Source organism: Narcine bancroftii, chromosome 9 (genome assembly GCF_036971445.1).
Source record: "Narcine bancroftii isolate sNarBan1 chromosome 9, sNarBan1.hap1, whole genome shotgun sequence".
Classification (NCBI taxonomy): Eukaryota; Metazoa; Chordata; class Chondrichthyes; order Torpediniformes; family Narcinidae; genus Narcine; species Narcine bancroftii.
The window spans coordinates 22,147,485-22,164,414 of NC_091477.1; the positions used below are offsets into that span (position 1 = coordinate 22,147,485).

General features: G+C 38.4%; 1 protein-coding gene across 10 annotated transcripts in view; it reads right to left on the reverse strand.

The window, feature by feature from the left end:
- The window catches only part of LOC138743282 (cyclin-dependent kinase-like 2), a 76,315-nt gene that overhangs the window by 46,950 nt on the left and 12,435 nt on the right, over positions 1 to 16,930 (reverse strand). For 8 of the 10 annotated variants that reach the window (XR_011344779.1, XR_011344781.1, XR_011344780.1 and 5 more), the window contains 5 exons: positions 14,653 to 14,831; positions 11,465 to 11,577; positions 5,332 to 5,471; positions 3,486 to 3,574; positions 651 to 752 (listed from right to left, as the gene is read on the reverse strand). Coding sequence is in view for 7 of the 10 variants with exons in the window: in XM_069898361.1 (XP_069754462.1) it covers positions 651 to 752; positions 3,486 to 3,574; positions 5,332 to 5,471; positions 11,465 to 11,577; positions 14,653 to 14,831 (623 nt within the window). In the remaining 3 variants the exon portion in view is untranslated. The remainder of the gene's footprint in view (positions 1 to 650; positions 753 to 3,485; positions 3,575 to 5,331; positions 5,472 to 11,464; positions 11,578 to 14,652; positions 14,832 to 16,930) is intronic. The other 2 variants (XM_069898363.1, XM_069898360.1) reach the window with 1 other exon arrangement.

Sequence of the window (16,930 nt, forward strand, 5' to 3'; positions counted from 1 at the left end):
TACAACATAAAAAATAGGAGCAGGATTAGTCCATCTGGCCCATCAAGACTGCTCCACCATTAAATGAGATCATGGCTGATCTCCACCTTCCTGTCTTTTCCTCACATCCTTTAATTCCCCTACTATGTAAAGGTTTTTCCAACCTTTTCTGAAATATATTTACTGAGGTATTCTCCACAGCTTCAATGGACAGCAAATTCCATAGACTCTCTGGGGAAAGCAGTTCTTCCTCATCTCCTGCCCTGAACCCCCTAGTTCTAGTCTATCCCACCAATGGAAACAATTTACCTACCTCTATGCCCTTCATAATTTTATGTTTCTATAAGATTCCCTCTCATTCTTCTAAATTCCAGTGAGTTCAGTCCGAGATGACTCAATCTCTCCTCATAAGCTAACCCCTTTATCTCTAGAATAAGAAGTAAGGAGACCAGAACTCAGAATCAGAATTAATTGTCATGAAGAATTTATTCTTGTTTGGCAGCAGCATCACAGTGCAAACCCTCATATAAACTACCATACAACAATAAATAAAACGTGCACAAACAATCAAAGTAAGACAGTGCCTTTGGTTCATTGATTATTCAGGAATTTGATGGTAGTGGAAGAAGCTGTCCTTGTACTGCTAAGTGCTCGTCTTTAGGCTCCTGTACCTTTTTCCTGATGGCAGCAGAGTGAAGAGGGTATGGCCTAGGTGGTAGGGGGTCCATGAGGATAGAAGCTCCTTTCTTAATACACCATCTCTTGTAGATGTCCTCGATGGAGTGAAGTAAAGGTTCCATGATTGTCACATAATAATACATTTAGAATGTTACATACATGAAATTCTTTAACTTAAAGCAATACTGTAAGGAATACAGAGTATTGCCACTTTGTCCAGCACCCCTCACAGAAATGAGGCCCCAGTGAGGAACGAATTTACGACCCCTGGTTTACAAAACAAGTGCTCTAACCACTGAACTATCAGAGTCTCTAGAAGTCTGGTGCCCATTATGAAATACCGAATTTCCTCAAAAACCTCACAAAGTATAGCCACTGGCAGGCCTTCTTTGTGATTACATAAACATGGAGGCTCCAGGACAGATCCTCGGAGACGTTGACACCCAAGAATTTGAAGTTCTTGACCCTCTCCACTACTGAGCCCTTGAAGAAGACTGGATTGTGTTCTCTCAACTTCTTCCACAATTATCTCCTTGGTTTTGCTAACATTGAGCACAAGGTTTCTGGCATGACACTACTCAATGAGCTGGTCTATCTCCCTCTGTACACTTTATCATTACCATTTGTGATTCTGCTGACATCGTGGTGTATTGGCAAATTTGTAGGTAGCATTGGAATTGTGCCTGGCCACACAGCCATGGGCGAAAAACGAGGAGAGCAGTGGGCTAGCATTCATCTTTGACATATGTCTGCGTTGATAGTCAGGAAGGAGGAGATATTGTTTCATGGTGGTGTAGCAGTAGTCGAGTGTGGTCTTGCATGTGATGTGTTGGTGGTAGTTTGTTAGTGTCTTCTTCAGTTGGCCTGATTGAAGTCCCCTACAATTATCAGGAAGGAATCAGGATGTGCTGCCTCATGGCTGCTATCCGGAGTGCTCAGTTCCTCCATTGCGAGCCTGATGCTAGCCTGGGGCAGAATGTACACTGTGACCAGGATGATGGGCAGCACTTGATTGCCAGATGTCCCAGGTTCAGGGAGCAGGTCTGGGACATAACTGTCACGTTTGTGCACCACGATGAATTGATAATGACACAAACACCACCTTTCCTGGTTTTTCCTAACACTGGTATCCAATCAGTGCAGTGGAGGGTGTAGCCCACAGACTCTAGCACTGTGCCTAGAATGTTCTTGTCTAACCATTTTTCAATAAACCAAAGCACATAGCACTCCCTGATGTCTCTCTGATGTTGTTATCTGGCATGGAGTTCATCAAGTTTGTTCTCCAAGGATTTTACATTGGCCAGGAGGACAGTAGGGAGCAGAAGCCTCAGGGCCCAGTGTCTTCGGTTAACCAGTAACTCCCACGCAGTACTCCAGTTGCAACCTCACCAGTTCCTTGTGGCAGCATAACCTCCCTGTATCTAAATTCAATCCCTCTAGCAATGAAGGCCAATATTCCATTTGCCTTTTTGATAACCTGCTGCACCTGCAAACCGATCTTTTTCCATTCATGCACAAGCACTCCCTTCTGCATGGTAGCATGCTGCAAATGCTGCCACTTAAATGCCATATATTTTGGTCTATAAGTCGACCGGGGTATTTCACCCTAATTTTAAGGGTTTTATGGTGTACATCTGGTGTATAAGTTGACCCCCATTTTTCAGGCTGTCCGGGCATCCCTGGAACAACTCAAAATTTTTTAAAGCGCGCCAATCGCAAGTAATAAAGCAGTAAAAAATAACCTTGGCCAACTGGACAGAAGCAGCAATGACATTGTGCTCCTGGCAGTAGCATAAACCTCTTTATAATTTACCTCCTGTAACTAGGCAACCATAACAAAATTCCAAGTGTGGCCTCATCAGTCTTGAATCACTTCAATATGATATCCCATTTTTACACTGGCCATTCTCACTATGGCTGCTCCAAATTGGCTACTCTACCAGAACCCACCCTTCTTTTATACTCTGCTGTTATAAACCGGCATTCACCTCCACGTGCTTTTTTAAAATTCTCCAGCTCTGCTCCACCTCCTCCTCTCTCCTAACGAGGCAGCAGCTCTTCATCTTCAATTCTGCACATTAATGTTACACTCTTGTTAATGAGTGCATTATTCATAAATCTTTTAGGAAGAAAATAATAGTTCAGGTGTCTAACCATTTATCTGGGATTCCAAACACTGGCAACCTCCAAAAACCTCACTTCTTTCGGAAGATGACATCTGCTCATCAAAGATGGAATTTGGCGTCAAACATGATCCGATGTGACCCTCGCTCAACTCCTGTGTATCCTGTCGCATCCCGTGCTAATAATTTGTGGTTTCATCACCTAAAAAGTGGTCCTTCATGGCACGCACCTTCGCTAATTAGTGCGATTATTACTTTTTAAGAGCAACTCCCTGTCGGGCGCAGTCACTGATTAGCGCATTTGTTACTTTATAAGCACCCCTCCTGTTGAGCATATTGCCACCTGCCCTCCCAGTTGACATGATGTTTGAACTGTAACGTGCATTTACTGTATTTGCACTGTTTGAGACATCTGCGATATTTGAGCCAGTTTTATTTTGAAGTTTTATTTTAAAATAAAAAAACATGCTTATATTATTATGGTCTTTATTTATCTAAATTCATTTAACAACCTGCGCCCTCTGTTTTGTGTGATTTTGTGCTATTTTGAAACATCGCATTTGCTTACAGGGACCACCATTTTAAAATGATTCCGAAATCTGAAAGTTTCCGAACAGCAGGTGTCCGATACCAACGATCCCAGATAAAAAGTTAGGCACCTGTAATTTAAGAAATATTCACTTTCTACTTTTAAAATGTCCTCACTTCTCTGAGAATCCATCTGCTGTAAAATATTCATGTTTCAGAAGCTCCGTGGATGAAGCTCTTTTGTCTGCATCCATTTGTAAACATTTCTGTGAAAACATCATATTTCCAATCAATTTTTATGTTGAAACAGAACTGTAGCCATGTCTCATCTGTAGATTACTGATTTCAACAATTACTGCACATGAAGGTAATTAGACCCACTCACAAGAGCAGCAGCTATCTTTCTAGAATTCAGGACCCTCAATTAATAAAAACCATCTGAAAAGGGTAGCCCCGGACAGTGCCTCAGTTGTTTTCATGCATCTGTTCATTAGATGTTCACTTCCATGTCAGACATCATGACATCAAGTTTTACTACAGAGGTTTGAGCACTTCAGTACAGTCTTACATTCTTGGTTGTTTTGTTTAGCTAAGATCCTGCCTGCTTTCTGAAATGATTATTAAACTTCCCATGGTACTATTTCAAAGAGAAGGCAAATTCTCCTTCATGACTCCGATGATATTTGCTATATACCTCAATTGACAGAAAAAAATGGTAGTCGACTTTACATTGCTCTTTGTGGGATATTGTTTCCTAAATTACAACGATGTCGAGAATTCCAAAATACTTAATTAGTTGTGATGTCCTGAGGACTAATTTATTTATTTTCGTTATATGGGCAGCACGGTTAGCATAGTGGTTCGTGCAATGCTGTTACAACAGGGTTCCAATCCGGCGCTGGCTGAAAGGAGTTTGTACCTTCTCCCCATTACTGTGTGGGCTTCCTCCAGGCTCTCAGCTTTCTTCCCACCATTCAAAACATACTGGGGTTGTAGGTTAATTGGATGTAATTGGGCAGCATGCACTTGTGGCTGAGAATGTGTCTGTGGAAATGTGAGAACCCATATTACTGTAAGCATGGGTGTGTCAGTAAGTTTGAGAGCAAGGATCCAAGTTACCACGAGGTCACAAAAACTTGTATGTGTGCAGTTATGATTTTAAACAATTACCAGCATCATCTTTGCAACATGTAGACCCTTTGGGTCTGCATTCACAATTCTGTATTGGGTGCATAGTTTTTAAAAATTGTCCAGAAAGCCAGTTGTTCTCCAGAAGATACAGATGATCACTTTGCTGTATGCACTGATCTGAAACTAACACGCGCAGTTAATCCAGAAATAATACCCAGAAAGCACGTGCATCTGTGCCATTGTTTAGCTTCACCATGTTGTCACGCTCATTATCTCCTTCTAAGTGGTGATGTGCAAATATTAAGCTTCTGGTGTCAGAATCACTCAGCAGAGACCACGGAGTTGGAAAAATGGACAGTTCAGCCATCAGAACACAGGAGGCAGGCTCCAGCAGCACCAGGGCCACATCTTAGATGCGTGTTTAATATCTTCAGGCTGTTTTCACTGGCCCCATCCCTTTTGAAAGGTGGTTTGTTAATATCCATGTGAAAAATATTAACACAGTCTGAAACCCTTTGACTGGACATGTACTAAAAGTGCAAAAGGAAATGAAATAAAATGAAAGACAGTGGGATGTTAACCCATGTGCTTTGTTCCTCTCCTCACCTACGATACCAGTTCCTACTGGGAACATCACGGACATGGAATGTCACAACACTACATTGCAGAAAGTTTGACAGAGTTCATCTGGATTCATACGAATGGTATTCAGCAGTTTGGAAGAAATAATCACTGATTCAGAAGGAAAATGAACCAGTGCATCTTTTTTCAATAATTAGGTTGCATTTTGAGGAGTAATATTTCCTTTTTAGGAAAAGTTAATTATCACTGAGGACATCCGACTGATTACTGATCAATGACTTTCTTGCCCTCAAAGCCTCAATCACTTTACCTTAACGAGCAGAGTCAACAAAGGATTACATTTGGACAGCTTCTTCTCCGGTGACTCTGGTCTTTGGATGTCTGGGAGACATGCCCCAGCAAATGTCGGATTTTTGCTAAAAAGACTCCTGAGATGTGTTGTTAAATTTCCTGATCAAAATAAAGAATGCAGATTAAAATAAGGCAGCTCAGAAGATAGCGCTCATTAATAAGTGTCCTCAAATGGACCTCTCTTGATTTAAGCTACAATTTAGATTAATGACCACAATTCCGTCCTTATGCTGAGCAATGATTTTTAAATTAGTCTTTTGTGAACTGTATTTCATTGCAGAAGTAATGGTGACATCAAGAACTTTGGAAGGAATTGGCCAACAAACCCACTTGCCATAAATAAGAGCAGCATTCCAGAAACTGCTGACTGAAATGCAGAGATTTAGCAGAATTTCACCAAGGCTGGAGAATTATAATTATGAAAAGATACCAACTCCACAGCATCTATGTTGTTGGTAGCAAAGGTGATTGAGGGCTGTCCAAGACATTGAGAGCCCCAGGCATGATAAACAAGAATGACATATTTCCCTTGGTCAATAATTAGAGGGTATAGATTTAAGTTAACTGATACGAGGGATTATTGGAGCTGCTGACCCTTCCAGTAGTCTCACTGCCTGAAACGGTGGAGGAGGCAGAAGCTCTCATTACTTTTAAAAGTTAAATGGATGAACACTTAAGAGTTATGGCCAAAGACTGAAAGCTAAGACCTGAGAAGTGTGGCAAATTAAATAGTTTATTTTGCCTGATGTGGATTATTTTTGTATTGATTAATATGATCCCAAATTTCATCCAAAAGCTTCCTAAACTGGTATCTTCACATTTAGCTCTTTATCAAATACATGAACAGTACAAAGTTGCTGTATGTATCACATAAATTATCTAAAATTAATCAGAAAATGTTACGTCTTGTCCTGTAAACAACTGCTCTACAACTTAAAATAGGCCCTGTCACTGAAAATACTTCCACTGGCATGTTAAGTCTTAACTAATGCCAAACACTCTCTGAAAATTTTGTTTTCCATGTGTAGATTTTCTTACCAAATTTATAATTACTGATGGATAAAGTATTATAATGTTGCCCTTTTCCTCCTGTACCTTTCTGCCACTAATCCAGTCTTCCTATTTTGTTTTCTGCACCCGAACTGAATTCAATTCAAATTTCCTAATGATTCTTCCAAGTTCAGACTCTACAACAAAGGGCCCAGATAATTCATTCACCTCATTTGATTATCATAGAAAACAGGTACAGCAGAAGGCCATCTCTTTGAGCCTGCACCACCATTTAACATGATTTACGGCTGATCTCACAACTTCAGTATTCTGTTCCTGCATGATCCCTTTAGCCACATCAAAAACCCTCTTGAATATATCTAATGAATTAGCTTCAACAACTTCTTGTGATAGGAAGTTCCACAAGTTCACAACTTTTTGAGTCAAGAAGCTTCCCCTCAGCTGGTCCAAAATGACTTACCACTCACCTTTACACTGTGATCCCATTTTTAAATTTTTTTTAATTTATTTTTCACACTGAACCATACTGACCAAAATACACACAAACATTTCCCTCTTGAATATTCAGTGTCATTTTCTCCCCTTTTCCCCCTCCCTCCTTCACCCTTCCCACCCATTCAACGTTCAACATATTTAAACCATTAAACAATGTCATCACACAATGAAAATAAACAATGTCCCGCATCCAACCTGTCTAGTCTTGTCAGAATTTTGCGACTCAATGAGATCCCCTCTCTTTCTTCTAAATTCCGATTCCAATGACTATAATCCTAGTCTATCCAGTTTTTCTTCATACATCTATGGTGCCATTCATGACATTAACTATAATACTTGGTGCATTCCCATAGGTTCCAGATGATATACAGAAAGTGCTTTATTATTTGTCTCTAGAGTAAGTAAAAATCAAAAACACTGCAGGAAACCTTTGAAAAATTACATGCATTATTTATTCACCTGACGCAAAATCCAGTTCATGTGATTTTACACCATACTTGAATTTTCACTCTCACTTTTTTTGCAAGAGTGCAGTTCTTGTCAACGTTCGCCTTCATCGAATGATCATTCTGACCATACTATGTAAATACTAACATCAGCAGGCCATGACAGTGGACTCCAATTCCCAACCAAAGTGGTCAGTCAATAATCAAGAACAGAAATGATAGCCACTTGAATACCCTTCACAATTACACCTCCTGTTACTTTACTATGCTGAACAAGCTAACAACCAAGTTTTGAATGAGAGATTATACCTCCATCCTTTCGGCTGGATGTAACTATATACCCTATAAGAAGGATTTGAAAGATCCTTCAACTCTATGTTAGAAATGGAAAATAGCCAGCCCTCAACCAACATTACTAAGATTAATTACCTGGGTCTGATTTCGAAGATCTTCTTGGTACCATTCTATAGGCAAACTGTCTGCCAATGAATGCACTTCATAGCTAAAGTGCTTTGTACATATTGATGTGAAAAAAAATCTGTAAAAGGCAAGTTCTATCTCTGGATAATTTCGGGTGAATTTTATGTAGCCATCAGCACACGTTGAGAACAAATAAAAACATGCCTCTATGCTATAGCATTTCAAATGCTCATCAAAATGTTTCCTCTACCACCTCCTCAGGATGTATGTCCCAGACTTCCACACCCTCTAATTATAGACATCTTTCCTAAGAGACAAATTTATCCATATTAATTTTATTTATGGCCCTTATAATTTTACATAGCTCAGGTAAGTCCACCACCAACCCCCTCCCCACAGCCTTCTCGACTCCAAGAAAAACTTATCTAATGTATTTTCTCATATCTCAGTCAATCCCAGGAAACATCCTGGTGAATTTTGTCTCTACAGTTCCCAGTGCAATCACATCCTTGTGACTAAAATAACACAATGTATTCCAGTAAATGAATACATCAAATGAAGATGTTGAAAATGTAAAATAAAGCAGAAAATGCTGGAAATACTCAGCATGCTAGGGCACATCTATAGGAAGAGAAACAGCCAATAATACAAGATGAAGATCCTTAACTAATCTTGAATAAAGTCGTGCCATACCTTTTTTGTTTTGATGTCATTTTACATCTTTATGCTACTGGTCAGGTGATCAGATTTATTGGTGGATGCTCGAGTTAATAGTTTTTAATTCTAGCTTTGTAAGTAAAATGTTTTGTTTAGCTCTTGTACTGGCATTAATTACAAAGGTCATTCATAAAATTAGTAAAATTGCCCTCTGGTGCTTCTTTATTATGCTTTTCCCCCTCTTTTTTATGTTTGACGTAGGAGAGAATACTAGTGCAAAATGAAACACTTTCCACTTTACCCAAATCATCATCAATCAACTCAGGGACAGAGCTGCAAGATGCATAGTAAAGCACCCATTGCTGGACCTGAGAAATAGGATGATCCCCAACCTCATGAGTGGTCCCCCAAATATTTCACAAGTTAATACTTTTCACCATTTATCACTTCAACAATCTTGAGCTTTATGCTACTGGCTCATGCAAAGTGAAAGAGAGGAGTAGATAATATGACCAGTTCTCTCAAAGTACATGCACAGTCTTTATTGTGCACAATTCTGGTTATCCCATTATAGGAAGAATGTAGAGGCTTTAAAAGGGATTTAAAGGATTCTGCCTGGATTAGAGGACATGAGCTATGGGGAGAGGTTGGAGAAATTAGTTGTTATGCAGAGAATTGAGGGGAGTGAATCATGTGCAGACAGAAGAGATTGTTTAATTTTGGGATTGGGTTCAACAGAGACATCATGGGCTTGTGCTGCATTCTTCTATTGTCTAAGTTCTGGGTTCTGGCCTACCTAATTTTATGATTATAAAGTATTTGTCTAGCAGTGGAAGAACAAAATAATTTAGGTAACTATCTAAAAGTTGCAATTATAAAATATAATCTTAAAAGCTGAATGCATTCATAAAAAAAACTAGTTAAATGTCTAGTGAAATGTTGGCATTGCAGTTTCGTCCAACATACCAAAGAAAAGTTGATTGATACATTAACTGGCTGATTCAAATTGCTCCAAGCATAGATGGGAGGCAAGAGAATTGGCAGGGAGTTGATGGGGATGTGGGAGGAAATAATGGGATTAGGACAGACAAGTGCTTGATAGTCAGTGTGGACGTGGGCCAATGGACCAGATTATATGATTTCTGACCCTGACAATGATGTATTCTCTTGAAGAATTGCCATTGTGACTCAAAGGAATTACACAATAATTTGTCAGTTGATACGTGTTTTTGTGATTTAAAAAAATATTTCGTGAAGGAATTGTGATTTGTGATGGGAATATCATTAATTAACTAACATATCAGCAACTCAACACCCTTCCCTATGATCTACAAGTATAGAAGACAAAAAAATAGACTTTGAATTACATTGTTATTTTCAGGTTCCTTTAAAAAAAAATGATCTAAATTAAGAAAGTCTACAGTGTAGGATGAGTTTTATTCTAAATCAATCAACTCAAGAATGATTTAAACCAAGAATTCTTATAATTCACTGTGTTACCTTGCTTATCACTGAAGTCTCATGCATTGTCTTTTTTTCAATACTTTATTTTTTCAATAAATATATTCATACAGTCTTTAAACTTTTATACATTTCAAATATATATTAAATGTTTACAAACAAAAGAAAAAGAAAAATTTCCCCCTTTTTCTCTCCCCACATCCACAAATATAAAAATATAACTTTACGCATCGTCAGAGCTCTCATTTTTTTTCAGGAATCTTTTTCTGGGATATCACATCTTTTCATACATTGAAAGGTCAAGTTTACAACTGGACCCCTATATAATCTAAATATGGTTGCCATATCTTCATGTATCATCTTTAATATCTGAGGCATTTATTGAAATTGGAAGAAATGTAAATAATATTTATGCGTTCACAAAATATTATACAAACCAGACAATTCAGTGGAGTTGTGGACATCTCTTTCAGGACAGTCTAATTTGAGATTTATCATTGATAAATACCAAAGCTGTTTCAAAATTAAAAAGGCAGTATAGTTAGTGTAGCAGTGCCAGCTTCCCGAATTTGAATCTGCCACCAACTGTAAGGAGATTGTACATTCTGCTAGTTTCTTAGTGGGTTTCCTCCTGGGGCTTGGTTTTCTCCCACATTCTAAATACTACAGGTTCGTTGGTTAATTGGTCACATGGGTATATCTGGGCAGCACAGGCTCATGGCCATAAAGGCTTGTTACTGTGTGGTAATCATTAAAGTTTAAAAAAGATATGCCCTCAATTAATATTAATAAAATTTAAGAATCTATGTTGGAGGCTGCATGGCTAATAATTTGGTAATACAGGTACACAATCCTTTATCCGGACATCTAAAATCCGGAAAGCTCCAAAAACTGGCATTTTTTTCTGATGCTGGTACAGTGGAGGGAGGGAGGGAGAGTCGGCAACGCGACTAGGTTGGGCGGGGGGGGGAGGAGAGACGGCAGCACGACTGGAGGTGGGTGGATTATAGCAGCACAATTCGGGTGGGCTTAAATCTGGGGCAGCTGGCTTTTGTTCTGAAATCCGGAAAAATCCAAAATTCAGAACACACTGTCCCCCAAGGGTTCTGGAAAAAGGATGGTCCACCAATACTATCAAAGGTTCATTTTGTACAAATCAGACACGTGTGCGTGCGTGTGAAATGAGCGTTTATATTATGTCACCCTGAATTGAAAACTTTTAAGGTAATTTCTAAACTCTTCATCAGGAATGCAAGTTTTGCTTAAATAGTAGAGAATTGCTGCATTGCATCAAACTATACCCCATAAATCAATATGATCAGAAGAGGGAGAGAAAGGTAGAACAGAAAAAAAATCCTAAGAATGCAAATGGGAACCTTGGAGTTTGATGCATATTCCAATTTCTCTCAACCATAGCATTTTAAGTGTAATTTTACTGATCATGTTCATGTTCAATAAAATTACATCAGTAGAGCTGAATAGATAGTTTTTAGGATATAAATATGTTATATATTATGATTTTTAAAAATACCTAGTTTGTTGAATTTTACTTGTAGTGCAGTAGCTCTTATCTAATAATTATGCCTCTTGATTTATACTCACCTACTTGTGTCACAATCTTATGGATCTGGTCTAAGTCAGAGTTTCCAGGCAGATAAGGTCTTCCTGTTGCCATCTCAATGCTCATGCATCCAAATGCCCAAATGTCCACAGGCCTATAAATATACAATATAAATTAACTACAGTCAATTAATCCTTACCAGGCATTTTTGAACATAAGAATTGCAGGCTTCAGTTAGGACAGATTTGAGAGATAACACACTTGCAAAACATATAATCTTCTGCAGAATTATAGCAATTAAAAACTTCTTCCACTTTTAAAATGCAACAAGGTGCAATATAGATTTTGATAGAACCTGATTACAATAAGCATTGCTTATTTTTTAAAAAAAACAGCAAATAAAAGCAATTTAATTATTTACAGTAAATAAACAAATCCAGTGTTGTCTGCAAGGAATTTGTACATTCTCCCCGTATCTGCATGAATTTCCACCCACCCTTCAAAATGTACAGGGGTTGGAGGTCAATTGGCTATAATTGGGCAGCCATGGGTTCATGGGCTGGAAGGGCCTGTTATCATGCTGCATGTCTACATTTAAAATAATTGTAAATGTTCTCCTTAAATTCCCACCATTGATTTTTAAAGAAAAAGCCCTGATTATCTTGTTTATTTCCGTATCATACTAAATAGTATAATACCAAAGATCCCAATGTTAGGTATGGTAGTAAAAAGAGCATATGGATTGCTAGCCTGTGGCATGGAATAAAAGAGCAGGAAAAATTATGGTGTAGCTTTCGGAAACATTGAGTCCACATCTGGAATTTTGTAAGCAATTTTAGTCATCAAAGTATAAACAAGACATAATTGCTCTGGATAGGGTGCAGAGGAGAGTCCCCAGGATCCCGCCTGAGATGGGTGTGTCTCAGTTAAGAGGGGAGACTGGATAGGCTGGGTTTGCTTTTCTTACTGGGGTGAAGGGTGATGTGCTGAGTACCTCATTTCTATTTCTAACTTACCTCAGCATACTCAACTTCCATTTTATGTGTTGCATAGAAAGGGTAAACAGTAGACACATTTCCCCATAGTAGGTGTCTACCACTAGAAAAGCTTAGTTTGAAGTAAAGAGTAAGAGATTTTAGATGGGAGATAAGAAATAATTTTTTCCCAACCAGAAATTAGTGGAATTTGGAATTTACTGCTTGAAATGCAGGGACTCACAATGTTCAGAAAACAGACAAAGCCCTTGAAGATGGATGTGGGCCAAACACCCTGTTTCTGTGTTGGAGGACTCAGTCTTATAATTTGTTCCACTGCTTTCTACAATAGGAAATGAGATTTTTATTTTTGGTTACAGATTAATATTGTCTTTTTTCTGTTCCTCCTTCAGATTCTAGCATCTGTAGTCTCCTGTGTTTCCTCTGTTCAATGCTCTCCTCAATAGAATTAACAAACCTGTCAACTTGTCAGTAGGCCATAGACAAACCGGAGAATAAATAGCCACCTCTTCTTCCCTGAACAAATCACTTACTCCTTCTCAGATCTTAATTGCTATTTCCAATTCTACTCAGTGTTACATGGCTCACCTTAAATACAAGGGATAAAGGTTTCTTTTCCAGGCCCTAAACTCACATTTCTGTTGATTAACCACATTTCCTTACTCTATTTAATTGGAATCAGTTTTCCCTATGCACCATGCCATCTGATGCATTAGCACCTCTAAACTTGCTTCTACCTAATATCCCTTCCTCAATTTTATGATTGCCAAAAGTCCAATTCTCTTCAACTATGTCTCCCATTCCTTTCAAAATTATTGACATTTTTATTCCCACAACGCTGAACAACCAAAGGAACTTTCATAGTAACCATCCGAGACTCACATATTCATGAAACAATATTTATTTACTTGTTTATCTATATGAAGACTTGCCCTGCATATGTATTGTTTGTACGTGTGTAATGTCTGGCTGTGTCTCTGTATGTTTTTGCTCTGAGAACCAGAGAATGATGTTCCCATTGGGTTGTACTTTTGCAATCAGATGACAATAAACTTCAAACTTCAGCTAATCTGCTTGTTCTACCTAAGCTGTTTGATGAACATCATTTCTGTTCAATTTTCCAACTATTTTTTTTTATAGACTCCCAATTTGATTTCATCTCATCCAGTTTCTAATGAGTTTCCAGAAATAAGACAAGGTTAAAGAATCCAAACACTACCCTTAAGTGTTAATTTTCCCTTTGGTTTTATCATTTATTTCTTCTCTCCTTGGTGCTTCTTTCTATATTTGCAGGTGTTCAACCATAAGAGCAGCACAGTGAACATGAACTTGCTTGGTTTTTCGAGTTCTCTCATGTTTGTTCATGAAGCAGAGTGCATAGGGGAGTAGTCATATTGGAAGATTTTAGCTAATTTTGTAAAGTCAAGTCTGTGGAATTTGAGATTTTGGATTTTGCATTGCCCTATCTCAAGTCAGCCAACTCAGAAAAGGAGGATTAAAGATAGTCCTTCATGATCTATGTGGTTCATAGATCTATAGTGACCTATTGTGGACATGCAACATCTCCTCACTCGTCAGGAAGACAGTTGGGCAAGACTAAAAGGCCACCATTATGTCAACCTCCTACAAGAGCTCGATCGAGTGCATCCTGGCCAGCTGCAGAGAAATGGATCAGATGTCAATCCACAGGACCATAAAAGAGGCAGAGAGGATCAAGAAGTCTCCTCCCACCGCCCCCCCCCCCCCTCATCCCACCCCCAATCGAAGTGATCTACTGGGATCATTGTCTGACCAGGGTGTGCAAAATCATTGAGCACCCCTTCCACCCTGCACATAGCATCTTTCAGCTGTTCTCATTGGGAGAGAGATACAGGAGTATTAAGAGACAGCACCACCAGGCTGAGGAACAGCTTCTTCCCACAGGCAGTGACAATGCTGAATGACCAAAGGAACTGTTCACAGTAACCATCCAAGACTCTCATAATCATGAAGCAATGTTTATTTGTATATATGAATACTCGTCCTGTATACATATTGTTTTTGTGTGTGTAATGTCTGGTTGTGTCTCTATGTTTTTACACCAAAACCAGAAAACACTGTTTCATCGGGTTGTAATTGTACAATAAGATGACAATAAACTTGATTTCATTGTCAAGTAACATTGGTGAGAATAGTTGCACAATCTTTAACTTCAGTGAAATAGGAGAAAGGAAAGGTTTGCATTAGGTACCTACTTTCCATATTTGTTGTCACCAACTACCAACTCCGGAGCCCTATACCAGCGAGTGGCCACATATTCAGTGTAAGTTTCACCTGGTGCAGCCAATGTACGGGCAAAGCCAAAATCACATAGTTTAACAACACCGGATGCTGAAACCAGGACATTCTCAGGCTTGATATCGCGATGAATTATCTAGTAATGAAGCAAGGAAGGAAAACAGATTAAAATAGTTCACAAATTTTGTTTGAGTGAAAAGCAAAATCAATGAATCACACAAAGCTGGTTCAAACCACATTATTTCAGTAGGCACATGATGACAATGTGCTTTTGTATCAATGTGGTAGGCCTTGGAAGAGGAAGATTTAAATTAATTTGAGACCACAGTTGTTCACTTAACTTCCATGACTCATCTACTATCATTATGTAATCAACTACCATAATCTGCCTCAAAGCCAACTGGGTAAATAAACTTAGATACTCCCTTCCTCCTTTAGAAGTAATATCCCACCAAGTAGTTTACATAGATAATTCAGTGAAGACAGATTGTTACATTATAGTAAGCCACATGATTAAACAATGTATTTTTTTGGTGGCACAGTTAGTGTAATGTTTAGCGTAATGCTACAACACCATCAGTGATCCGGCCTCTAATCCACTGATGTCTGTAAGGAATTTGTACATTCTTTCCATGACGGCATAGGTTTCCTCCCACATTCCAAAGATGTATGGGATAGTATTTTAATTGGTCACATTTTGTAATTTGGTAGTGTGGATTCATGGGCCAGAAGGGCCTGTCACCGTGTAGTAGCTCCAAATTATTATTGTAAGGCTTAAATATATCAAAACACCAAATATATCAATGTTTTCACTATAATGTACATTTGTAATATTCATGACACAATAATAATTTTATTTCAATCTTGAAAAAACTGGTATTTTGACTGCTAAGTTTCTTGCAGATTCTGTTTACAGGCCTTTTTCTATGATCCTTAACTCCCCTGTTCTTTTTTACTTCATATACATTCTGAAACATTACAAGTGGAGAATGAAACAAATGTTAAATCTTTTGAATCTCAACATTCCCAAGGAACTTATTAACATTTAATAAAACAGTGCACAACATGTTAATAAAACATTGTTTGAGGCAAAAAAAAATCTGCTGGAGGAACTCAGTGAGTCGAGCAACATTAGTGGCAGAAAAAGAATAGTTCCTATTTTAGATCTGATGCTGCCCAACCCATCAGGGAGAAAAATATGATAACTAACAGATTGGTTTTTTTTGCTCCAAATTTCAGCTTCTGCAGTGTCATGTCTCCAGTTAACATTATTCGAGGCCCTAATTATTAACAGGCAGCTATATAGGGCAGGCCATTTCTTTTGGACACATGACATCAGAGTCTACAAACACTTTGCTTCCAGTTCTGTTTTGGGAGAAGATTAATAGGTGGTGAGTGACAAGGATTCAAGTCTATGCTCAAAGCTTCCTCAAAAGATCCTTGACAACTCTTTGGAACCTCTAACCTACGAGTGCTCATGAGCAAGGGGAAGGAGCATTTGGGATGGTATTGTGAACTTAAGGTTATACACTGGGAGTACACAGAAGTCTTGAATAAATGGCCAAAGGAATGCATTAGCTTACAAACAACCTGCCCACTCCATTTGCCTCCTCTTGACCCATCTGTGGAAGAGTCTGTGGCTCCTGCTTTGGCCTCATTAGCCACTGCAGAATCCATACAAGTGAAGTGAAAGAAAGTCATCCTCAATGCAGAGAGACCACCCAAGAAAAAAAATATTAAAACATAGACTGAATCAGATACATTACAAGGATTTTTTATTTATTAAAAAATAGATCACGGAAGCAGCAAGCATTGGAAAAACCAATGGTGGTAAATTGATAACTTTATTAATCAATATGAAACTAATGAAAAATTAATGAACAAAATGGCACAATTGAATGAGTGAAGAAAAAGCAGCTGCAGTGGATTAATGGATGGCTACAGCAGTGGACAGACATGCAAATTAATTAATTAATTATTGCTATTACAAATACCAAATACATAAATTAATAGATCATTGAATCATTAAGTAAAGAATGCAGAGTTAAATGTGAATGAACAAAGAGACCCATACACACATCAACAATAAATAGACCACCAGGCATGCGAATTAATTAACAAGTTGGAAGCAAATGCAAGGTAAATTGCTTGAACGCTGAACATACCAGCAATATTAATTGAGCATTGGTCACATGAATGAATTAAAGATAGGCACAAATGAATTCTCAAATGTAA